We start from the raw sequence: 26,488 nt of genomic DNA, 5'->3' as shown, positions 1-26,488 counted from the left end.
TATGGAAAAATATCCTCAGGTAAGGATTAACAAAAAATAAAAAATAATAAAATAAAATATCTGAAAAGTAAAATAAAATAAAATATCTGGAAAAAATTAAGCATGCACAAGAAATTTTATAGCTAAGATGTATGATGTTATTTTCATTAAATAAAATTTAGTGCAGCCATTACTTTCAACAATAAAGATAAATTAAAACATACACACACACACACAGAATATAAACATGACACAGTTGCCTGAAAAAAAAAATGATGTCATTTATCCAATAGGGTGTGAGTAGTGAGTAGGGAGAACAACATATCAATATATAACTTCTGAAATGATGTAGGAGTTATCTTTAGATGATGGGAGTCTGGTCATTTTTTTTTTACTACTTTTCTCTTTATAATCTTGTGAAATGTATCTTTTTTTTTTTTTACAATGAATGTTTTGTCTTTTTAAACAATTTTTATTTTAGAGAGTGCGAGAGAGAAACATTGACTTGTTGCTCCCCTTGTTTATGATTTCATTGGTTGATTCTTGTATGTGCTCTGAGTGGGGATTGAACTTGCAACCTTGGCGTATCAGGACAATGCTCTAACCAACTGAGCTACCTGGTCAGGGCCATTTTCATAATGAAGGGAAATACTATTTTAGTTTTTGGGGAAAACATTCCATCACCTAAAAATAACAAGATTGCCCTGGCTGGTTTGGCTCAGCAATAGAACGTTGGCCTCTGGACCAATGAGTCGCAAGATCAATTCCGGCCAAGGGCAGTGACCTTGGTTGTAGTTCGTCCCCAGCCCTGGTGGGGTCGTGCAGGAGGTAACCAGTCGATGTGTCCCTCTCAACTCAATGCTTCTCTATCCCTTTCTCTCCCTCTCTCTCCTTCCCATTCTATCTGAAGATAAACAGAAAAATAGCCTCAGGTGAGGATTTTAAAAATAAATAAATAAAAAGATTACATGCATGAAAGATGCCCTGGGTAACTGAGAAGAAAGCACTCATTTATGTATTTATTTATTATTATTTTTTAATCTTCACCCGAAGATATTTTTCTATTTATCTTCAGATAGAGTGGGAGGGAAAGAAAGGGAGAAACATCTATGTGAGAGGGACACATCGATTGGTTGCCTCCTGCACAACCCCAACCAGGGCCGGGGTAAACCACAACCAAGGTACGTGCCCTTGGCTGAAATCGAACCTGTGACTCATTGGTCCGCGGGCCAATGCTTTACTGCTGAGCCAAACCGGCCAGGGTGAAAGCATTCATTTACTTAAGCACAAACTTTGGGTGCCAGGGCTATCTAGAAAGGTGATTTTTTCATTTTGAAATCTCAAGAAAAAATGTTGAAATTTCTGGACAATGTAGCTATTTTTATTAAGTATTTCAGATATCCTAGAACTCAAACAAAACAAAACAAAAACCCATCTCTGGATGGTGTGGCTCAGTTGGTTGAGTGTTGTCCCATGCACCGAGAGGTTCCAGTTCGACCAGGTCAAGGCACATGGTTCCCAGTCAGGGCACTTGCATGGGTTGCAGGCTCGATCCCCAGTAGAGGGCATGTAGGAGGCAGCTGGTCTATATTCTTTCTCTCTCTTTCTCCCTCTCTCCCCCTTCATGACTCTCTAAAATCAATAAAAACATATTTTTTAAAAACCTGCAAATTATAATTGATCTTTTGCTAGGTAATACAAGCATAACATAAAATTCACAACATATACTATGAAAAGTACATTTTTCTCTTAACTTTGTCCCATAGTTCCCCTCTCCAAAGGAAAGCACTATTATTCATTTCTTGTGTAACCTTTCAGAGAGTGTCTATCCATATATATATATTTTTTATTAGACACAAATGATAACATATTATACACTGTGTTTTTTTTTTTTAATCCTCACCCAAGGACATTTTTCCATATTTTGTTCAGGTAGGGTGGGAGGAAGAGAGAGAGAGAGAAAAACGACGTGAAAGGGACACATCGAGTGGTTGCCTCCTGCACGACCCAACCAGGAACCAGGGCCGGGGACAAACTGCAACCGAGGTACGCGCCCTTAGTGGCAACCGAACCAGGGTCTCTCTGGACCGCAGGCGGATGCTCTAACCACTGAACCAAACCAGCTAGGGCTATACACTGTTTTTTACCAAGCTTCTTCCTCCTAACAATACTAATGAAGAACTTTCCACATTAGTATACTAGAGCTGTCTCACTCTTTTAATGGCTTTATTGTATGGATGTATCATAATTTATTTTAACTAGTTTTCTATTGATGGATATTTAGACTAATTCCATTCTTTTGCCATTCAAACAATGTTACAGTTATTATCTCTATAAATTATTAGGTTCAGGACATATGCACTGAAAATTTTAATGGATATGCCAAACTGCTCTTAAAAGCTATACACTAATGTGTGCTTGTTTACTTCCCTGCACCTTTATCAGATTAGAATATTTATCCAACTATACTTAGTGATTCTAATTGTCTTTTGATTAGTTCTGAAACCAAGTAAATGATCATTTTATCTCCAAATATTGATAACTTAGCCTTCTTTTACAAATTGTATAGCTCTTATTTTTCATTTTTCTCTCTCATGTCACTGTTTTCACTATGCCCTAGAGAACTATGACTTATATTGAAATTTTCCAGTAATGAACTAGTCTTCCATTCTGCAAACAAATTCCCCTTGGTCATAATGTATTATTCCTTCAGTGTGTTTCTGAATCTAATTTTTAAATATTTAATTATTCCTTTGGTATCAATAAATAGGATTGGTCTACAGTTTTCTTTTTCTTGATAATTTATAGGATTTTTATATCAATGCTATACTGACTTCGTAAAATGATTCTAGAAGCTTTTCTTCTTTTTCTATGTTTTGGAACAGGTAAAATACTATTAGAATTTTCCACTCCTTAAAGATTTAACATAGCCCGGCTGTTGTGGCTCAGTAGATTGAGCTTCGTCCCATGGACTGAGAAGTCCCAGTTAGATTCCCAGTCAGGGCATGTAGGGGGTGTGCAGGAGGCAGTGGATGAATGTTTCTCTCCCTAACATAGATGCTTCTATCTCTCTCTCCCTTCCTCTCTCTAAATAAATCAATAAAAAAAAAGGTTTAATATAAAACCATTTGTGCCTGGTACTGTTACTGTTACTGTTAGAGGTGGTAGGATGGGAATCTCTTCAACAACTTTCTGGGTTTTTTTTTCTTTGCCTCCATGTAGATTTTCTACTGCTTAAGTGGTCAGTTCTGATAATTTTCTTCTAGAAAACCATCAATTTCTTATTGATGTTCACAATTGTTTCTTCTTTCAGTTATTATTCCCACTGCCTCTACCAAACTCTTCAATGTATATATTAATTTTTTTGTTGATTTTAAAGAGGAAGGGGTGGGGGAAGAAAGAGAAAGAGAGAGAAAACCACTGATCGACTGCCTCCCATAAATACCCCAACCTGGGATCGAACCCACAACCTAGGTATGTGCCCTGATCAGAAATGTAACCCACAACCTTTTGTTGGTGTAAGGGACAAAGCTCCAACCAACTGAGCCAATTTATGTATTAGTTTTATTGTTTATGTTTCTAATTTAAGAGCTAGTCCAATGATTTAAACTTTACACTTTATTCTGTCCTGGGGCTGAGAAAGGCCAGGCTGGCAAATCTCCAAGCCTCTCTATTCAACAGAGTAGTTTTACTTTTTCTTATTTTATATGTGAAATTTTCAAATAAGATTTGAAAGGGAAAAAAAACCCACTGATAAAACAATATAAAAATTTGAAAATCATGTATATACTTTCTTGAAATCCTTTCTTAACATTCTGATTTATAGATTTCTATTATGAATAAATAATATAAAAAATTATTTACCAAAAAAATTAAATAAATTCTTCACTAAAAAAGACTTACAGCACTGGTTAGTTTGGCTCAGTGGTTAGTGTGTTGGTCTGGAGATTGACGGGTTGCAGGCTTGATGCCTGGCTATAGTCAAGGTCGTGTAGGAGGCAACCAATCAATGTGTCTCTCTCACATCTATGTTTCTCCCTCTTTCTCTCTCTCCTGCCCTTCCACTCTATCTAAAAAAAAAAAAAAAGATTTACAATTGATTCTAGTCTTGAGTTCTTTCAGTTCTACTTATTATAAGCAAGGTTCAACAAAAGAATATCTCTATGTTATATTAACTTGTCTTATATATAGCAAGTATGACTTATATATGAAAACAATTATAATTTAAGAGTAATTTGTCAATTAAGGGCATGGCTTTAAGTGATGGTTAGAGACCACTAACAGTTACTTTCTGAAAAATAGATCAAATATTTCACCACTTACCCCAAATAAATGAATGAGAAAAAGAACAGCAACAACAGAGATGAAATAATAAGCCAGGCATGGATGACCTAGAAAAGAAAGAATTTTAATATAAACAACAGATCCCATGACCCTAAAATTACAGATTTCCTATTTCAAAAATAGTATATTATTTCTGTGTATGTTATTATTTTCAAATGGCTGAACACACATGACTTTAGGTTCAGTGTATTCTTATATAGAACTCTTTGGGACTACACAACTCATAATAGTAAACAGAAATTTCAGCAAGCCCTCGCTGGTCTGGCTCAGCAGTTAAGAGTTATGGCCCATGGACCAAAGACTCGCAGGTTCGATTCCCGTCAGAGCACATGGTTGCAGTTCGATCCCTGGCCCTGGTCGGGGTCATGTGGGAGGCAACCAATCGATGTGTCTCTCACATCAATGTCTCTCTCTCTCTCTCTCTCTCTCTCCTCCCTCCCCTCCCTATCTAAAGATAAATGGCTGGTGTGGCTCAGTGGTTGAACATCCACCAAGAGGTTGCCAGTTTGATTCCCAATCAGAGCACAAGACCAGGTTGTGGGCCCAATCCCCAGTGGGAGCATGCAGGAGGCAGCCAATCGATGTTCTCTCTCATCGATGTTTCTCTCTCTCCTTCTCACTTTCTGTCTAAAATCAATAAAGGAAAAAAAAGGAAATTCTCGCCCTGACCAGTTTGGCTTAGCAGTTAGCATCAGCCCAAGGACCAGAGAATCTTGAGTTTCATTCTTGGCCAAGGGCATGTACCTAGATTGCAGGTTCGATCCCTGGCCCTGGTTAGGGTCATGCAGGAGGCAACTAATTGATGTGTCTCCCTCACATCAATGTTTCTCCCTCCCCTCCTTCCACTCTATTTAAAAATGAATGGAGCCCTGGCCGGTTTGGCTCAGCGGTTAGAGCGTCCGCCTGCGGTCCGGAGAGACCCAGGTTCGGTTCCCGCTAAGGGCACGTACCTCGGTTGCAGTTTGTGCCCGGCCCTGGTTGGTCGTGCGGGTGGCAGCCACTCAATGCGTCCCTTTCACATCGATGTTTCCCTCTCTCTCTCTTCCTCTCTCTCCCTCCCACTCTGTACAAAAAATGGAAAAATGTCCTCGGATGAGGATAAAAAAAAAAAAAATCAATGGAAAAATATCCTCAGGTGAGGATTAACAACAAAAAATAAGTAAATAAATAAAAAAAATAGACATAACACTGCCCTAACCAGGTGGCTTAGCTGGTGGAGAGTTGTCCTGTGCACCTAAAGGTTGCGAGTTCAATTCCCAGTCAGGGCACATACCTAGATTGCGGGCTCTATCCCTAGTCCAGGCATGTACAGGAGACAACCAATTGATGCTTCTCTTTCACATTGACATCTCTCTCTCTCCCTTCCCCTCTCTCTAAAAATCAATAAAAATATTCTCGGGCAAGGAATAAAAAACAATAGAAATAAAATTTAAAAAATAAAAAAACAGCATTTTTCTGAATACAAAAGTAACATGTGCAGCCCTGGCCAGTTTGGCTCAGCAGTTAAGAGTGTTGGCCCGCAGACCAATGAGCCTCAGGTTCGATTCTGGTCAAGGGCATGTACCTTGTCCCTGGCCCTGGTCAGGTTGTGCGGGAGGCAACCAGTAGATACACCTCTCTCACATCCATGCCCCTCCCCCACCTCCCTCCCACTCTATCTGATGATAAATAGAAAAATATCCTCAGGTGAGGATTAAAAACAAAAAGTAATACATGCATATAACATTTAGAAAATACAAAAACACTAAAAAGAAAAACAATTCCCACTGACCAATGACAACCAAAGTTAATATTATCATTCTCTTTTGGGACATCTTTTCTGTCTGCATGTGTAAAGACGTTTTTAACAAATTAGAATCAAGTAATAATACAGTTTTACATTCTGCTTTTTAACACTTAATTTTTGCTACAGATATATTCTGCCACCAAATATTTTTTGAAAATGATTTTTAAATGACAGTAAAAGTCTACTTAAATGAATGAACCCATAACTTAACCTTTCCCTATGCATGAATTTGTGTAGGTTTTTTTTCTGACTATATTTTTGCTAGGATGAATATTCCAGCATGCAAATATTTTTCTGTGTTTGTAACTCTTTGGGATAAATCATGGAAGCAAAATTACTGAATCAAAGTCTAAAAACATTTTATTTATTTTTATTAATTGTCACCTGAGGATATTTTTTCCACTGATTTTTAGAGAGAGTGGAAGGGAGAGAGAGAGAGAAACCTGGATGTGAGAGAGACGCATCTATTGGTTGCCTCCCAAATTCGCCCTGACCAGGTCATCTGGAGCATCAATTTTCAACCTTTTTCATCTCATGGCACACATAAACTAATTAATAAAATTCTGAGGCTGACCAAAAATATAGGTATAATCTTGATTCATTCACATCTGACGGCTATTGTGCTGCCTGTTGTCATTTTGTAATTTGACAATCTAAGGGAAAAGAGGTCAGTGTCCCTGCCTAAATAGGTATTAAATGTTTTTTTCGTTTGATCCTCACCCAAGGACATTTTTCCACTTTTTGCTCTGATAGAGTGGGAGGGAGAGACACAGAAACATCTACGTGAAAGGAACACATTGAGTGGCTGCCTCCTGCACGACCCAACCAGGCTAGGGACAAACTGCAACTGAGGTACGTGCCCTTAGCGGAAACTGAACCCGGGTCTCTCTGGACCACAGGCCAACGCTCTAACCACTGAGCCAAACCAGCCAGGGCAATGTTTTGTTTTTTAATAATATTTTTTTACTGATTTTAGAGAGAGGAAGGGAAAGGGAGAGAGACAGAAACATCGATGAGAGAGAACATTAATTAGTCGCCTCCTGCATGCCCCCCACTGGGGATGGGGCCCACAACCTGGGCAAGTGCCCTGACTGGGAACCGAACCGGTGATCTCTTGGTGCACGAGTCAACACTCAACCACTGGGCTACACCAACAGGCATTGCATGTTGTAAAAATTCTTGAAGGGAACCAATGTACCACAGCACACTGGTTAAAAATCACTGATCTAGAGGATTACTATCTGAGACTATTCCAGATGCTAAGAATGCAGAACTGATTTATCTCAAGAATGTACTTTTTACTCTAAGAACCATTCAGCTTTTCTTTCTTCTTTGGAACACTCTGGGTATTACCTAGTTATATTTCCCATTTGCAAATCATAATACCCTTTAATAAATCTTTACCATATATTTCTAATCAAAGCCACTTGATTCATTTATAATCAACTGACACTTTTTAAGGTTTGTTTGTTTTTTTGGGTTTCTTGTGCTTCTTAGAGACATTGTACAACCAACCACTGATATACCAAATCCACAGTGCTTATTTCCAAACAGGTTCTGGCAAGTTTACGAATTTCTGACTCAAATGTTCCTTGAGTCAAAGTAAACAACTTGTTTCTATAGAATTGGCTGTGCTTGCTGAGACTTGAACATTAAAAAGCAAAACAAAACAACATAAATGAATGCGTAAATGTGGAAATCTGGCTGAATATGAACCTTTTAGACGGTCTAAAATGAAGCAAAACTGCCCTGACCGGTTTGGCTCAGCGGTTAGAGCGTCGGCCCACGGACCAATGAGTCTCGGGTTCGATTCCAGTCAAGGACACGTACCTAGGTTTCAGTTCATCCCCCGCTCTGGTCAGAGTCGTGCGGGAGGCAGCCAGTTGATGTGTTTCTGTTGTTTTGTTTTTTTTTTAGAGGACATTTTCCCATTTTTTGTTCAGATAGAGTGGGAGGGAGAGAGGAACAGAGAGAGAAAAACATCAATGTGAAAGGGACACATCGAGTGGCTGCCTCCCGCACGACCCAACCAGGGCCGGGGACAAACTGCAACCGAGATACAAGCCCTTAGTGGGAATTGAACCCGGGTCTCTTAGGACCACAGACCGAAGCTTCAACTGCTGAACCAAACCGGCCAGGGCTGATGTATTTCTTTGACATCAATGTTTCTCTCTCTCTCTTTAAATAAATAGGAAAAATATTCTTGGGTGAGGATAAAATAAATAAAATGAAGTAGAACTGAAAGATACTTGAAACTGATAAATATACCAAGAATGATTCTAGGTAAAAAGGAGTAAAACCTTGCTCAGCCAGTGTGGCTCAGTGGATTGAGCATCGTCTCATGGACTGACAGAGAGGTCCCAGTTCGATTCCTGGTCAGGGCACGTGCCTGGGTTGAGGGCTCCATCCCCAGCCCAGTGGGGGATGTGCAGGAGGCAGCCAATCAATGTGTCACATTGACATTTCTATCCCTTTCCCTTCCTCTCTCTCCAAAAAAAAATCAATAAAAACATTTTTTTAAAAAGGAGCCCTGGCCGGTTTGGCTCAGCAGTTGGAGCGTTGGCCTGCGGATCAGAGAGTCCCGGGTTCAGTTCCCGCTAGGGGCACATACCAAAAAAAAAAAATTAAAAAAAAAAAAGGAGTAAAAGCTCATTTCACCCTGTTTTCTCCCACCAAATGCAACCCTAAAAGCTAGATAGAATGCATGCAGCTGCTAGTTGAGGACTCTGAAAAGCAGAGACGTAGGTTGGCTGGGGAATTAAAAGTATCAAGGAACCAACGGTGGGCTTACCACTATTTTGCCTCCAGTACTACCCCTCTCCACCAGTACTACCCTCCTCCACCAGCACTCAACACAACCCAGTGAGCATGAGCAGAGGTTACCTGGAGAAGCCCTCTAGTTGTGGCTAGAGGAGCAGGAAAGAGGTCTCCAAAAGAATGCAAAATCTGTTCCTGTTTTTTCCATTTTCTCCATTCTTTCACACTCAGCCCCCAAACAATCCTGAGGTGGTGGCAATGGGGGCAGCAAGAGGCTAAAATTTAGAGGGAGGGGAAGCTTCCCAACAGATTGGAGCTTTAGTTCCCAAAGAGTGAGGCAAATGGCCCTTGCTGTCCTCTTACCTCTTGGTCCCAATGTTGGGGAACTTTCTGAAACAGGGAAATCCAAAAGAACCAGAAAGTATCAGAAAGATCATAGAAAGGAAGAAGCTCAGAAAAGTAACCTCATAAAGCTGTTGTGAACTTGTGGGCCCAACCCCAAGATGTGCAGGTGGAAATATGACCCTAAACACACTAATAAAATGTGAATAAAAGCAGCATAGTCCTGGCCAGTGTTGCTCAGTGGATAGAGCCTCGGCCCATGCACCAAAGGGTCTCCTAGTTTTATATCTGGTTAAGGGCTGGCACCTGGGTTGCAGGTTCAATTCCTCACTCTGGTTGGGCGTGTTTGGGAGGCAACCAATTGATGTGTCTCTCACATCAATGTTTCTCTCTTTCTCTCCCCTGCGACCATCCTCTCTCAAAAAACCAATGGAGCCCTGGCCGATTTTGCTCAGCAGGTAGAGTGTCAGCCCATAGACTGAAGGGTCCGTGTTTGATTCTGGGTCAAAGGCATGTACCTGGGTTGCAGGTTCTATCCCCGGCCCTGTTTAAGATCATGTGAAAGGCAACCAATCAATGTGTCTCTTTAGCATCAATATTTTTTTTCCTTTCTCTCCCTTCCACTCTATCTAAAAATCAATGGAAAAATATCCTCAGTCCTGGCCAGTTTGGCTCAGTGGTTAGAGTGTTGGTCTGCGGTCCAGAGAGACCCGGGTTTGGTTCCCGTTAAGGGCACGTGCCTCTGTTTCGGTTTGTCCCCAGCCCTGGTTGGGTCGTGAGGGAGGCAGCCACTCGATGTGTCCCTTTCACATTGATGTTTCTCTCTTTCTCTCTCTTCCTCCTACTCTATCTGAATAAAAAATGGAAAAATGTCCACCGGTGAGGATAAAAAAAAAAAAAAGAAAAGAAAAATATCCTCAGGTGAGGATTAACAAAAGAATAAATAAATACATATCAATGGAAAAAATACCCTTGGGTGGGGATTAACAACAAAAAAAGTAGCAAATAATCCAGATAAAAGTCACAATGTGAGTCCAATAAATCAGAGAAATGAAACTGGCAGGTAAACACTTATACGTAGACAATATATATATATGGGGGAAAAAAGGATCAAGAAAAGTATTTAAGACGTGAGCACATTTAAACAGTGGAAGCATGCCCTGGCCGGTTTGGCTCAGTAGTTGGAGCACTGGCCTGCGGACCAGAGTCCTGGGTTTGGTTCTGGCTAGGGGCACGTACCAAAAAACAAAACAAAACAAAATAAACAGTGGAAGGACAACGCGTCCCATGTGGGTTTACATATTTGCTCTTTGGTTTTCAGTGTTGACCCGTCAAATCATAGACACATTTCCTCTTCAATATTCTCCACATGCTAATGTCAGACTACAGATGGTCATCACCTAGGTTAACATTTCCACCCACTCAACGTTCAACAAGCAAGGTTAACTTGTATAATTTTAGAGTTTATGAATGTTGAAATAATATTCAATCTTACTAGTAATCAACTAAATGCAAATTAAAATATTTTGTTTTGCCTATAAAAATTAGCAAAAAAAATTTTTTTTAGTTCAATGCTGGTAAAAGTGGGGTAGGACAATCTCATTCACTACTAGTGTCAAGTACAAATTAATGTTATCATTTTAATTATATAGATAATTTAACCCAGAAATTCTGTGTCTAGGATTTTACACAAATAATTTGAAAAATTGAGAAAGCTCTATGCATAAAAATTTTTATTTTAGAATACTGAAAACTGGTCCAGCTGCTGTGACTCAGTGGTTGAGTGTTGACCCATGCACCAAGAGGTCACTGGTTCGATTCCCGGTTAGGACACATGCCCAGGTTGTGGGCCCGATCCCCAGTGGGGGGCATGCAGGAGGCAGCCAATAGATGTTCTCTCTCACCGATGTTTCTCTCTCTCTCAAATCAATAAAGGAAAAAAAAATTAGAATACTGAAAACTGGCCCAGTTGGTATGCCTCAGTAGCTGAGTGTTGACCCATGCACCAAGAGGTCACTGGTTTGATTCCCAGTCAGGGCACATGCCCAGGTTGTGGGCCCAATCCCCAGTTAGGGGGCATGCAGAAGGTAGCCAGCTGATGTTCTCTCATTGATGTTTCTATCTCTCTCTCCCTCTCTTTCTAAAAACCAATAAAGAAAAATCAGAAAGAATAGTGAAAACTGGAAATAACTTAAATGTCCATCATGAGGGAAATTAGGGGAAGTACACTACAATGCATTCATTGCATTAAACATTATGTAGCCATTAGACATATTTTCTAATTATTTATAATATGGAAAAATGCTTACACCAAAGTAAAAGTAAAGAAAGGACACATACTGATTATACTTTATTTTACCTATGTTTAAAAATATACATAAATAAATACTAGAAGGAAATAGAATAGATAGACATTGGTATTTGGAAAGTTAATATTTATTTGAGAATAACCCTACTGCAGGAGAGTTGGTGAGGAAATGGACAGTTACCAATTTAGAAGTGGAAATGTTGCCAATAACCAATGAGTTTAAACCAGCACCTGAAGGTGGCTTTATTTTTCTGTATTCAAGTATGAAAATATGAATTTTTAAAGTTATATATTATTTTATGGGGAAAAGTATATCTTATAATGCTATTTGTGAATGAGGGAGTCCTGAAGGTCTTAAGATATATCCCTTTGGAATATCATAAATATACCACAAATCAAAATATTAAACCCATTTAGTTCATGATATAATATAAAAACATTTATTTTCCATTTATGCCTTCTTGTATCTTTTAAATGTTGCACAATGAAGGAGGGAACTAAGAATTAAATGAGTTCTAGAATATAAGACCTTTTTATTTATTTATTTATGTTTACATTTATCTTCAGATAGAGCAGGAGGGTGAGAGGGGGGAAGAGAGAGAGAGAAACATCGATGTGAGAGAGACACATCGACTGGTTGCCATCCACATGACCCCAACCAGGATTAGGGACAAACTGCAACCGAGGTGCGTGCCCTTAGCCGGAACCGAACCTGGGACTCTCTGGTCCACAGGCCAATGCTCTAACGGCTGAGCCAAACCGGGCAGGGCAAGACCTTTTTCTTTATTAGACCAAGTAAGGTATATGATAGAAAACCCAATCATAAAAAGAACATGATGGAAAGCAAAGCTCTGTCTCTCACATGTGCTCACCTTATAGCACCTGTATTTATATAGAGCCACCAGGAGAATAGTCATGACAACAATGACGCTGATCATGATAGCAGCATTCAGAATCGAGTGCAGGGCTCTCTGGCCCACAGTCTCGGTGTCTTCTGTGAATGGAGTATAGATTCTATAATAAAACAAAATACAAAAGCCCCAGGTAAGTGTTAATGGATAGATATCACAAACCATATACTCTCTCCAACACAAATTTTGTTTCCTTGATTCAACTGATATCTTATGTCACTTTTGTCCATCTCATTAATCTAGCTAAGAATTTCTAACCTAAGAAAAATAGCTGCTGTCTAAAACAGTTCCCCAAAAGTCTAAAATAAGTGCTCCAAAATCAAAGAAGATATTTAAAATATGGAATTGTGAACCAGACACTGGCTCCATCTAGTGGATGCTATATACTGAAATAATTATCTCATCAACTATTCTTTCTCTACAGCTTATTAGGATTTGCTACAGAACCAGATTCTGCCACATAAACTACCTAGAATACAAGTGTTTGTCAGAGGAAGGTAATATGGCTTGTAATTATTATCTTTCATCTTTAGAATGACCGCAACTGGTATTGTCTTGAGAGAATGTCACATATCCATCTTCTTGTTTCTCATTCACATAAAAACACTTTTATTCTAGGTGCCAATGTTCCCAACTAACAGACTTTATTTCTGACTCCCTTACAGTCAGGTGTGGCCATGAGACTAAGTAATGGCCAATGAGTTAAGCAGATATCTTGTGTAGAACTTCCAAGAAAGGAGTTAATTATGCTGAGAGATATGTCTTACGTCCTTTTCTCCCCTACTCCTTCCTGTTTCTTGCTGTCTGAATGAAGGCTGGGGCTCTAGCACCCATAACAACCTAGCGTATACACCCTGAAATAACCTACAGTGTAAAAGCTAAAGTAGAAACAAAGGAGCCCGAGTCCTTGATGAATGTGAAGTCACTATTCCAATGTGGTCTAACTACCTCTGTACTACTCCATGAAAGATAAACATGTGTATCATTTAAACTAGTTATATGCATGTATGCATAACCAATGGACATAGACAATAATGCTTGGTGTGGGGCGGGATAGGGAGGAGAGTGCCTGGGGGTGGGGGGCATCTGTAAAAAAAATAAATTAATAAAAAAAAATAAACTAGTTGTTTTGATTTTTCTATAATGGTGTCAGCAAACTTTCTGCAAAGGTCTAGAGAGTAAATATTTTAAATTTTGAGGGTGGTGTGGTTTCTGTTGCAACTACTCAACTCTGCCATTATCATATAAAAGAAGGCAGAGCCTAGCCAGTGTGGCTCAGTGCACTGAGCATAGTCCCATGAACTGAGAGGTCCCAGTTTGATTCCTGGTCAGGGCACATGCCCGGAGTTGCAGACTTGATCTCCAGTAGTGGGTGTGCAGGAGGCAGCCGATCCATGTTTCTCTCTCGTTGATGTTTCTCTTTCTCCCTCTCACTTCCTCTCTCTCTCAAATCAATAAAGGAAAAAAAAAGGGCAGAGACAATATATAAAAGAAGGGACATGGTTGTGTTCCAATAAAACTTTATTTATAATAACAGGTCACAGGCAGAGCTGATCTGTAGGCTATGACTTGCTAACCCCTGTTCTATAATATATATAGTCAAGCTAACTCTAACTTGTACAGAGAATATTTCTCAATCTCTTTTGGTTATTATCTCTATTATCTGTTCATCATTCACTGTCTTAGTCTTTCTTCCAAAGATTATTTGCTTGGCTTTCCAAACCCCACACAGTTTTTCAGACACTTGTCACTTTCAAATTCTAAAATCCACTTAAAACGTGTTTGAGCCCCACTACAGTACTAGAGACAGAACTAGGTGACATATGAATCAAGGCATTTTTCTTAGAGGCAAGGGGCTGACACCAATAGCACCAGAGAATCTACCCAATAATTCCCCAAAAGTCTAGAGAGTGCCAGCTTATATTAATTCTTCATCCTTTCTTTTAACAACTCTTTTTGCTGAGCTTTTACATACCTCATCCTGGAAACAAAATGCCCTAATAAAGACTTACAGTACAGAAGAAAACCAGGTGTTGAATAAATCATGTAAATAAATATGTATTTGCATTTTGTTACAAGTGAAAAAGAACAGGTTTCTAAAAGAAAAAATAAATAAAGAATAAATAATGTAAATAAATATATATTTGCATATTGTTACAAGTGAAAAAGAACACCAGAAAGTACCTAATTTTGTTAGGAGGATCAGAGACGTTATCTTTGGACTTAACATTTAAGCCAAGATCAGAAGGATGATAGGAATTACCAAGATCAGAAGGATGATAGGAATTATCAAGATCAGAAGTTTGATAGGAATTAATCCACCTAAATTAGAAAAAGAAAGAACATTCCAGGCAAAGAACAATGGCCCTGAGATGGAAAAGATCACTATTCAATGCTTTACCTGCTCAATTACAATGAAATTCAGCCCTCTCTTAGTGACAGCATACAGGAAATATAACTCTATAACTTTCATTTTCTCTACCTAAAGCATCAAGTAATAAATAACCCCTCACTCTCTTAACTGTTTCTGGCTGGAAGAACTCTCTAGCTTTCATGCCTTCAAGGTAATGATGACATGCTATGAAGAAAAGCTACACTGACCTTGAGAATAAAAAAACAAAACATTCATACATACAACTGCCCATCCTTCCGGGTATAAAAGCTGACTGATTTGATGGTAGCCACCACTACCACCATACAGAGAGTCACGGGGACAAAGAGCATGATCACATGTTTGGCGCCATATTTCAGTGTCAGCTCCTCATCTTCTTCTTCATCTTGTTCCACCACCTGCAGTGTGTTACCCTGGGGTCCTCCATTGGATAATGGCTCAGGGTTGCCCCGCCTCCGCCTTTCGTTGCTTGGCTCATGCCGTTCTCTATTGTCATTCTAAAAGCACAAGAAAAACTTTTTCAGTAAGTCACTCTCAGTACAATCAAGGTATTCTATATAAAAACCAGAAAATGTAACAGTCAGACCTGAGATTACTTGAGTTCTAAAAACCTGAGGTAAGAAAGAACAAATTTATAAAAAGGGTACAGTTAAGGAATATAGGTTATCAAATTTACTAAAGGAACCCGGGACCTCCCTTTCACCTGGGCCTTGGCTTTCCTCGCTCTCTCCTTCCATTCCCAACCTAATTCAATTATACTCATACTTTGAGGTTTGGCTTAAAACTGATACTGGCATGAAAACTTTCTTTGCTGCAGCTTCAAGCAGAGAAATCTCAGCTTTTCCAAATTTATGAAGTGCTTTCTACCTGTGGTTTTATACAAGTTTTACAAGGAACTATCTATCTTACCTTCATTACTAATATGACTTAAAATCCTGTAGTGATGTACAAGGGATCTCTCTGTAATTACTTCTTACAAGTAAATCTATAATTATCTCAAGTATTCAATAAAAAAAATCTTTACTGCGAGAAATTAGGTCTTAAACAATTATGATGCCCCATTCCCACTGTGCCCTGTATAGAGTCAGGGGACCATAATACTTGATGAATGATGAAATGAAAGGAGAACCTTTCTTAGATTCTACTTTCCTCTGACTCTTAATCCAAACACCACTTTATTACTTGTATCCTTATCCTGGGTTTCTCCTTTCCTATTCTTCAAATTCAATTTCCTTTTTGTATCACTGTTCAAATCTAAAACTTAGTGTTTGTAAAGGATAGAATGAATCCCAAGAGCATTAACAACAACAATAAAAATAATAGGCCCGGCTGGTATGGCTCAGTGGTTGAGCCTCAACCCATGCACCAAGATGTCGCTAGTTCGATTCCCGGTCAGGGCACATGTACAGGTTGTGGGCCTGATCCCCAGGGCAGGGCAGGAGGCAGCCAATTGATTTTCTCTCTCATCGATGTCTCTCTCTCTCTCTATCTCCCTTCCTTTCTCTCCAAAATCAATAAATAAAAATTATTACTAAAATAAATAAAATAATAAAAATAATAGATAAGCCCTGTCTGGTTTGGCTCAGTGGCTGAACATCAACCCATGCACCAAGAAGTCGCTGGTCGATTCCCAGTCAGGGCACATGCCTGGTTTTGGGCTTAGTCCCCAGTGGGGGCTGTGCAGGAGGCAGCCGATCGATGTTTTTCACTCATCGATGTTTCTATTTTTCTCTCCCTCTCCTTTCCTCTCTTTCTCTAAAAATCAATAAAAACATATTAAAAAAAAAAAAATCATGTGAGAACATGCCATTCTTGTACCTCACTTTTTACCACATATATTACTATTACTATAGAGTATTACTATTATTCATTAAAAATACATTACAAAAAAATAAAAAATAAAAATACATAACACACTTCATTATAGCTTATAGTTATTACAATGTACCAAGGACTGATATGTGGTTTACACTGAATTCTCACCACTTTACAGGTAAGGAAACAGCCACAGCCTAGTGTTACACAGTGGGTCTAAACCCAGGTGTGCCTGACTACAGAAATCAAGTTCTTAACCACCTCAATTTGCTGTTCACAAGACCACATGAGAGCTCTTCACACTGAGCTGAGTTCTCTTTTACTTTTAATATATTCATCCCACAGATAATTATCAAAATTCTATATTCCAGGTATTCTTCTGTGGCAATACTGAAGTTAATAAGATCTAGATGCTGTCCTTAAGAAGTTCATAAGTTAGTTTTAATATAGAATAAGTATTATATTAATATATGAATAAAGTGCTACAGGACTACAATTCTGTGTAGTCAAAAAGGCAACATAAAATATATGATTCTTGAGCAGAAACTTCAAGAATGACTGTAAAGTAAATGGGCTCTAGGCAGAGACAACATGAACTTGGTGCAGACATGTGAAAATGATATGCGAGACAACCAGTGAGTAGTCCTGAGGTGGCTGGAGAACAGGGTCTGTCAGGGCTGGTGGAAGAAAAGGTTAAGAACAGGTTGTCAAGAACCTTGTTTGCCATGCCAAGGACTTTAGACTTGTCCTGTAGGCAATAAAAAGTCATAAAAACTGTCAATGTTCAGTAAGTGACACATCAGGTTGTTTTATTTGTAAGAAACTTGACTGAGTGGGGATGGAAAACAGGAGATGTATAAGACATATTTCAGAAGCAGAATTGACAAGGCTTTGTGAATGGTCAGGAAGATGTCAAGGATGACCCTGGAGGTTTCTAGCTTAAGAGAGTAGAAAGGTGATGATGACACTGATTGGGACTTGGAGGAAACACAACTAGATGAGCAGGCTGGAGGAGAGGGGAGATATTTTTGTTAGGGAGATAGGTAAATGTGAACTACCCACAACCAGATAGGAAAGTTCAAAGGCAAATTAATGAGAATTTCAAGCTCAGAAGAGAGTTGGGGGAAGTCAGTTTCTGTAACTATGGAAATGGATGAACTTTCAGGGAGAGAGTATAAAAGACAGAAAGTAGGAACAGTATGAACTTACTGGTTATTAATGTAATACAACAGCTGTGGAAGGAAAAATATTGAGCGAGATGACAGATGACAAACAAGGAAGAGGTGTGAATAACCACTAAGCTTAAGCAGCAGGTGACAGGAAAAAAAACAGCAAAGGAGATTAAAAATAGGGGAGAGAGAAGAAAACCCAGAAACCAATGTATATCACAGAAGTCAAAGGTGGAGCACATTTCAAAAAGGTGTCAATAGTCAGGTAGAATAACAGCCAAAAGCCACTGAAGTTGGTAGTGGGAAGTTCACCAACCTCTTCACACAAGTAAAACAATTAAGAGGGAAGTCAGATCATAAATCGTAATAAACTGAGGAATAAATGAGAATTGAGAAATTAAAGCAGTCATTCTTGCCCGGCTGGTGTGGCTCAGTGGTCGAGTGTTGTCCCATGCACCAAGAGGCTGCTGGTGTGATTCCTGGTCAGGGCACATACCTGGTTGCAGGCTCAATCCTCAGTGGTGGGTGTGCAGGAGGCAGCCGACAGATGTCTCTCTCATCAGTGTTTCTATCTCTCTCTCTCCCTCTCCCTCTAAAAATCAATTAAAACATTTAAAAATAAATAAAAGCAATCATTCTTTGAAGAAAAAATATGACAACAGAAGGGATTCAAATTTGAAATAGTTATTTTAGGGATGTTAGAGACTTGAGCATACTTCTCAGGTCAAGGTATAGAGTTAGAATTTGAGGAAGAACCAGTTTGGTTCAGCAGTTAGAGCGTCGGCCCTCGAACCAGAGAGTCCCGGGTTTGGTCCCCGCTAAGGGCACATTTCTCGGTTGCAGTTTGTCCCCGGCCTGGGTTGGGGTTGTGTGGGTGGTAACCACTTGATGGGTCTCTCTTATATCGATGTCCCCCCACCCCCACACTCTATTTGAAGATACATGCAAAAATGTCCTCAGGTGTGGATTAAAAAAACAAACAAAAGAATTTGAGGAAGAGATTGTCAATACAAACAGGGAGATAACTAATGGAACAAGGTAGAAGCGGAGAGGGACAATAGAAGAGAGAAGAGTTGGCTTTACAAGGGCATCTGAAGGCCAGGAAGTAATTTTAAGTTCATGGAGAAAATATTTATGAAGACTCGAATCTTATGAAGAATGGAAAGGAAATGATTCCAAAGCACAAAAGGTAGAAATATATACACTACTCACTAGGAAAGATAGTTTTTGCTGAGCACAAGTGACTAAAGTGACCAAAGTTCAGTAAGAAAGACATAGTTAAGAGGAAGATCTGGAAGGCAGAGGCAGAGACATAGTGTGATAGCTAGCTGCAGGGGTAGGAGAGATGAGGGAATTCACACTTCTGTTTTCTAAGCCATATGCTAAGGATGTTATTTTTGTGACTAATGTTTAGCAATACAATTATGATCAACTTAATTGGTCAATTAATGCACAAAATGAAAATACAATAACAACTCTCTTTATATGATATTTAATCATTTACAAAGCACTCTCACATATCTCAATCATTCCTTTCACATGTTGAGAGATTTTGGTAGGTGAATATTAAAGCAACTTGTCCAAAATCTCACAGCCAGAAATCAGGAGATGCAGAAGTCTAATTCAAGTTTCTTGTTTCAAAATCTGTGTTCTTTCAATGGCACTATGGCTGTCCCATTAGGCTACACAAACAGTGTAACTGAGTAAGTCTAGCAAGAAAGAGGCAATCATAACATGCTCATTCACCTTACTCAACTAGATGTTCTGGTTTGTAATTAACACTAGCCTACCCCACCCTACCCCACCCTACCCCACCCTCAGAAGCTGATATGGGAAACCAGAGCACTGTTTAACACACACATACACACACCCTTCCTCTTCATAGTACTTTGGATACTATTTTTCAAACTGACTATATGTTTTAATTTTTTTAAGGACAATTTATTTATATAAACAAGTAAAATATTCACATGGTTCTGAAATCTGAGTATAAAAAAGTCTCCCACTTAACTATCTACTTAGTTTCCTTATCTCCCAGGTTACCACTGTCATTGTTCTCTGCAAATTCTACCCAAGTTTCTTCATGTATGTACAAGCAAATATAAATATGTATTCTCATTCCCCCCCTTTACACAAATGGTAGTAGCCCAATAAAGGCATTGTCCTGCACTTTGCTTTCTTTGCTTAACTATCTCTCTTGAGGATTTTTTTATACATCAGTACACAAAAAACATCCTTATTCTATTTTTTTTAGATTATATGTAAATACACCATTTCTTTTTTTTAAAAAAACCTGTTTTTATTGATTTTAGAGAGAAAGGGAGAGGGGGAGAGTGAGAGAGAAACATTAATGAGAGAGAGAGAAACATCCACTGGCTGCCTCCTGCACACCCCCACCGGGGATTGAGCCCACAACCAGGGCATTTGCCCTGGCCAGGAATCAAATCAGTGACCTCTCAGTGCATGGGATGACAATCAATTCAGCCACACCACTCAGGGCAGAACATCCTTATTCTGAAAAAAAATTTTTGAATCAGCTATATAGTCACTGAATAAATATATCAATCAGGCCAATCCCCTAATCATTGACATTTAACTTGCTTTGAATTTTTTGCCAGTAGAAAACACTGTTGCAATCAGAATGGTCCCTATTAAGTTATTTCATGTGTAGGGGCATATATGCAGGGTAAATTCCCTGAAATAAATTGCTGGGTCAAAGTACATATACAATTGAGATACTGATGTATATTGCCAAATTACACTACCTATGAGATAAGCTTAAAGACTCAACAATAGTGCCTATTTCAGTAAGCCCTAGTCAACACAAGCTATGAAATGCTTGGATTTTTTACCAATCTGATAGGTGAAATACAAGACCTCTAAGTGATTTTAACTTCTATTTCTCTTATGATTAGGCAAGATGAGCACTTTTTTTTTTATGAACTCAGTAGTTATTCCTTTGCCATTTTTCTATTTGGCTCATCCCTCGCCACTTCAAGCTTTGACTTTTGCGGTAAAAAACGGTAAAACCCGCGACAAGAGTGAAGCCCCGAAAGTCGAAGTGCAAAGCGGTGAGGAACAACTGTACATAAAAAAATCTTCGCAGAAATTCATTTATCGCGGTAGAGTCTGGAACTGATTAACCATGATAAATGAGGGCTGACTGTACTTTTTTTTAGTTGCTAGGTATAATTACTATACTTATTAATTAAAAATCAGCGAATGCCAGTTATGTGCTAGGTGCCAACAATATAGCAGTCAGCAAGACAGATGAGGTTTCTGCTCTCGTGAACTTATTTCAAGCAGAAGGAGACAGATAGTAAACAAGATAATTAAAAAGTGGGATAGTACTATAGCAAGGTGATATGAAAAATAATACAAGGGGCCTGGCCGGGTGGCTTGATTGGTTGGAGCATTGTCCCATGCAACAAAAGGTTGCCAGTCCGATTCCCAATCAGGGCATATACCTAGGTTTTGGGTTCAATCCCTGGTTGGGGAGCATATGGGAGGCAACCAATCGATGTTTCTCTCTCACATCAATATTTCTCTCTTTCTTTCTCCCTCTCTCTTCCCCTTCCTCTCTCTCTAAAATCAATAAAAACACTCACATATCCTTGGATGAGGATTTAAAAATAAGATTTTTTTAAAGGAAAAAAAAAGACAAGCCACAGACTTGAAGAAAATGTCTGCAAAGTATATATATCATAGGGAACCTTTATGCTGAATATATAAAAAACTTTCAACCCTGGCCAGTTTTGCTCAATGGTTAGAGCATTGGCCCATGGACCAATGAGTCACGGGTTTGATTCTGGCCAAGGGCATGTTCCTCGGTTGCGGTGTCCCCGGCCCTGGTCAGGTCGTGAGGGAGGCTACCTGTCAATGTGGCTCTATCACACTGATGTTTTTCTCTGTCTCTCTCTCTCTCTGTCTCTCTCTCTCTCCCCCTCCCACTCTATCTGATGATAAACAGAAAAGTATCCTTGGGTGAGGTATTAAAAAAAAAAAGAACTTTCAAAACTAGATAATAAGAAAACAAACAACCCAATGTAAAAACTGGACAAGAGATTTTAATAAACATTTTAGCAAAGACATTAGGATGACAAATAAGCACATGAAAAGCACACTTATTATTTGGAGAAATGCAAACTAAAACCACAATCAGATATTACTATACATCCTCTACAATGGCTAAAAAATTAAAAGAACTAATCTTAACAAGTGCTGACAAGGATGTGGAGAAAGTAGAACTCTCTTATATATTGCTGGTGCAAAATTATACAACCAATTAGGAAAACTGCTTGACAGTATCTTAAAAAGTTAAATAGATAACTCTATTCTTAGATTGTATTCTATTCTTATGTATGCAAATCATATTGTACTTTTAGGTATTTACTCAAAATAAATGAAAACATATGCCATTCAAAGATTATACATGAATTACCTATAAGAGCCTTATTTGTAATAACACCAAACTGGAAACAACACAAATATCCATCAACAAGTGAATGAATTAAAAAAAAACTGTGGTATGCCACAGCCAGTTTGGCTCAGCGGTTGAGCGTCGGCCTGCGGACCAGAGAGTCCTGGGTTCAGTTCCTGCTAGGGGCACGTACCACAAAAACAAAACAAAACAAAAAACTGTGGTATATCCATATAATGGAATACAATTCCGCAATAAAACGGAATCAACTACTGATATATGCTATAACACTGATGACTCTTAAAATAATTATGCTGAATGAAGCTAGACAAAACACTATGTACTATATAATTTCATTTATATAATATTCTAGGAAATCAAAACTAGAGTATAGTGACAAAAATTTGATTGGTGATTACCTGGGGATGGGGAGTAGTTCGGGAAGGGCAGGAGAAAGAGACTACAAAGGAGCACGAGGAAACTTTTGAGGGTGATGGTTATGTTCATTATCTTGACTGTGGTGGTGGTTTCTAGGATATATAGTCAAAAATTATCAAATTGCCATTTTAATCTTCACCCAAGGATATGTTTGTTTTTTCATTATTGATTTTAGAAAAGAGGAAGGGAGGCAGGGGCTGGGGTAGAGAGGGAGGGAGAGGGAGAGAGAGGGAGGGGGAGAGAGAGAAGGAGAGAGAGAGAGAGAGAGAGAAAGAGAGAGAGAGAGAGAGAGAGAAAGAGAAACACTGACCAGTTGCTTCCCCCATGTGTCTGGACTGGGGATCGAACCCACAACCTGGGTATGTGCCCGACTGGAATCAAACCCACCACTTTTTGGTGCATGGGACAATGCTCCAACCAACTGAGCAACACTAGCCAGAGCTGAGGCTAATTTTTAAAATCTTTTTATTATGGAATGGAAAAAATTTAAAGAAATAGTGTCAGAAGTGTATAATGAAGCCCCATGGGTTCACTCTTGGTGGTGTACATTCTATGGGTTTTGAAAAATGTGTAACAACATGTATCTATCACAATATAGAATAGTTTCACTGTCCTAAAAATCCTCTGTTTTCTAGCCCTGGCCAGCATGGCTCAGTTGGTTAAGAGTGTAGTCCTGTACACCAGAAAGTAACAATTTGATTCCTGGTCAGGGCACATACCCAGGGCTTCAGGTTCTATCCCTGGTCAGGGTGTGTGCAGTAGACAACCTATTAATGTTTTTCTCGTACATCAATGTTTCTCTCCACCTCCCTTCCTCTCTCTGATTATTTAAGGAAAAAAAAGAGAGGGTGTTTTTTTTAAAATTCTCTGTTCTCTGCTCATTTATCCCTCCCTTTTCCCTTTCCCCTGGCAACCACTGATCTTTCTACTGTCTCCATAGTTCTACCCTTAAAAGCTATTTTTAAGGTTCAGAAAAACCAGTTTTGTAGCCATTGTAAATGATTTCATTTGTGTGGCAGAGGAAAGGATTACTCACTATATAAATGTTGTAAGTTTCACAGAGGGTGAGGTCCTACAGGAAGTGGTAGGTGGGAATCAAGTTCCTAGGAAGCCAAATTCCCCAGAGCTCCTACACCATTAAGCCAGAGGCTTCATTTTAATTCTTTCTCCCTTCTCCTTACTTCAGAACATGATACAAGTACAGGTCCAGCCACCCAAGGCATGTGGACCCTCAAGCAAGGCTAGTTATTTCTCAAGCAGCAAAAATTGTGGAGGTATTTTTAATATGGTGTAGTGCCTGCCAGTTTTCTTTTTTAATTTTGTTTTCTGCCTGCCTTTTAAAGTTTTATTTCTGTAAATAAAAGAAATACTATAAACAAAAGTTCCCCCAAATTTTTAAGTTATAAACTTCTGTTTATAACATAGAAAGTAAGTGTTCTCCCTAATATCTGCCCCACAACACAAATATAGTGAGTAATCTGATGTACCTTAAGTTTTTTCAAAGCCTTGTTCTGCAATTTGTTTTTGTTATTTAATATATCAGATGCCAGTACATATAAATATACCTCAAACTTAAATATTACAATAGCAGCATAGTAATAATAATTATAATAATAATTGCTGAGATTTATTGACCCATGTATGTCTAGGCACTATTTATGCACTGAGGTTATCTCATTTAATCCTAAGACTCTGAATTTATTAATAATGTAAACTTCTTTTAACAGATAAAGAAACCGAAGCTTAGAGAGACCAGATAATTTGCCAAAGATCACAGAGCTAAGACATTCTAGAGCAGAGATTCTATAATTCAGAGAACTTAGTCGACTGGGTAAACCATAAGTAACATAAGGTGGAGATTATTTCCAATTTCTCCCTATTACAAATAATGCTTCAATAAATATTCTTGTCTATATTTCTTGGCACTCTTGTGGCAATGTTTCTATAGGATAAAATTCTAGAAGTGAAAATGCTAGGTCAAAAGGTATGTTAATTTTTAGATTTAATTGCCAAATTATCTCCAAAAGTATGTGTATTTGTAGACTCAAATGACTCCAAACATGAATTCAACTCCCATGAAAAGCACATGAGACTGCTTATTTTCCCCACATCTTTAGTAGCAATGGGTATCAATCCTTGCTCACTAATAGGTGAAAATTAAAGTTTTCATTTCTTTATTGGGTTATTAGTAAGGTTATCAACTAGTCTTTTCATATACTTACTGTCATTTTTATTTCTTCTTCTTCCACCATATACAATACTCATATCCTCTGGTAATACTAAGTTATTCTTTTTCCTTTTGACTTCATAATAATTCTTTGTATATTAAGGTATATCTGTTGCCCTGCTTGGTTTTGCTCAGTGGTTAGAGCGTTGGCCTGTGGTCCAGAGAGACCTGGGTTTGGTTCCCGCTAAGGGCACATACCTTGGTTGCAGTTTGTCCCCGGCCCTGGTTGGGTCGTGCAGGAGGCAGCCACTCAATGTGTCCCTTTCACGTCGATGTTACTCCCTCTCTTCCTCTCTCTCTCTCCCTCTCTATCTGAACAAAAAATGAAAAAATGTCCTCAGGTGAGGATAAAAAAAAAAGATATACCTGTCATTATGTACTATAAGCCTTTGAGGAGTTTGTTTTACAATTTTGTTCATGGAAGTGTTGCCGCACTTAAACTTATAATTCTGTATTGCTGAATATGAATTTAGGTGATTTTACAAAGGAAACAACTTATTCTTACTACAGCCCAAATTGCAATGTTTTTCAACATACACAGATATGTACATAGTTATAATGAATGTTCACAAATAGTGCATCCTACTTTTTTCATCTAATATTATTTCATGTATACATTCCCATGTAATAACAGACAACATGCCTAAAAAGTTACGATGGATTCCATCATGTTGATATATTAATAGTCTACATATTATTTACTTATTTTAAATAAATATTTATTTATAAATTTATAAGAAAAAATTGCAATCCTGTAAGACACTCTGGGTATTGTTTGGATATCTACAATTAGAAAGGTGAGGCTCCTCAGCCTGCATTGTAGAAGAAACTAGAAGAGTAGCTTGACTGAAGAACTGGCAAGTTATGTGGAAAACTTGAAAATATTAATCATAGGTAGTGTGTTTCCAACAGCACACAAAATTCCATCCAGCACCTGCCCAAGCTTTTTGATTCCCTGGAACCAGAGCTCTCACTATTACTCTAACATCAAGGAAGGCTGTCATTTCCCTAAATAGTGAATATTATCTGGTCAGATATAATATTTAACATGTATGGTGCTGTTGTGGTAGGTTTGAACCTAGAGTTTTGTCTTTTTTAACAAACTATTAAAATGTGTGTCAAAGATCTCTGACTTTCCTCTCATATAAAAGAAAGCATTTTCGCCCTGGCCAGTTTGGCTCAGCGGTTAGAGCGTCGGCCTGCGGTCCGGAGAGACCTGGGTTCGGTTCCCGCTAAGGGCACATACTTCGGTTGCAGTTTGTCCCAGGCCCTGGTTGGTTGTGCGGGTGGCAGCCACTCGATGTGTCCCTTCACGTCGATGTTTCTCCCTCTCTCTCCCTCCCATTCTATCTGTACAAAAACTGGAAAAATATCCTCGGGTGAGGATTAAAAAAAATAATAATAAAAAATAAATAAAAGAAAGCATTTTCCTCTGTAGGTCAAGATTTTAAGTTATTTTTCTCATTACTTCACTTTGACATAACTGGGAAAACAAATTCACTGCTATAAACAATACAATAACACTGTCAAAGGCTTATTGGACTTGTGAACCCAATTTGGTTTAAATTTAGATCACCCCTTTCATTTATTATCTCATCAA

The 26,488-nt window shown here is 38.6% G+C and overlaps 1 protein-coding gene across 7 annotated transcripts in view; it reads right to left on the bottom strand.

Annotated features, from left to right (window-relative positions):
• PSEN1 (presenilin 1) overlaps positions 1–26,488 on the bottom strand; it is a 56,794-nt gene that overhangs the window by 15,956 nt on the left and 14,350 nt on the right. For 5 of the 7 annotated variants that reach the window (XR_004959207.1, XM_036257948.1, XM_036257938.1 and 2 more), the window contains 3 exons: positions 15,063–15,316; positions 12,389–12,530; positions 4,303–4,370 (listed from right to left, as the gene is read on the bottom strand). Coding sequence is in view for 6 of the 7 variants with exons in the window: in XM_036257948.1 (XP_036113841.1) it covers positions 4,303–4,370; positions 12,389–12,530; positions 15,063–15,316 (464 nt within the window). In the remaining variant the exon portion in view is untranslated. Of the gene's footprint in view, positions 1–4,302; positions 4,371–12,388; positions 12,531–15,062; positions 15,317–22,642; positions 22,754–26,488 lie in introns of all 7 variants that reach the window. The other 2 variants (XM_036257979.1, XM_036257989.1) reach the window with 1 other exon arrangement.

This window comes from Molossus molossus, unplaced genomic scaffold, assembly GCF_014108415.1.
Source record: "Molossus molossus isolate mMolMol1 unplaced genomic scaffold, mMolMol1.p scaffold_m16_p_1, whole genome shotgun sequence".
In the NCBI taxonomy this organism is placed as follows: Eukaryota; Metazoa; Chordata; class Mammalia; order Chiroptera; family Molossidae; genus Molossus; species Molossus molossus.
Note: the sequence above shows the minus strand (reverse complement) of the source record. Positions and strands in the feature narration are given on the sequence as shown.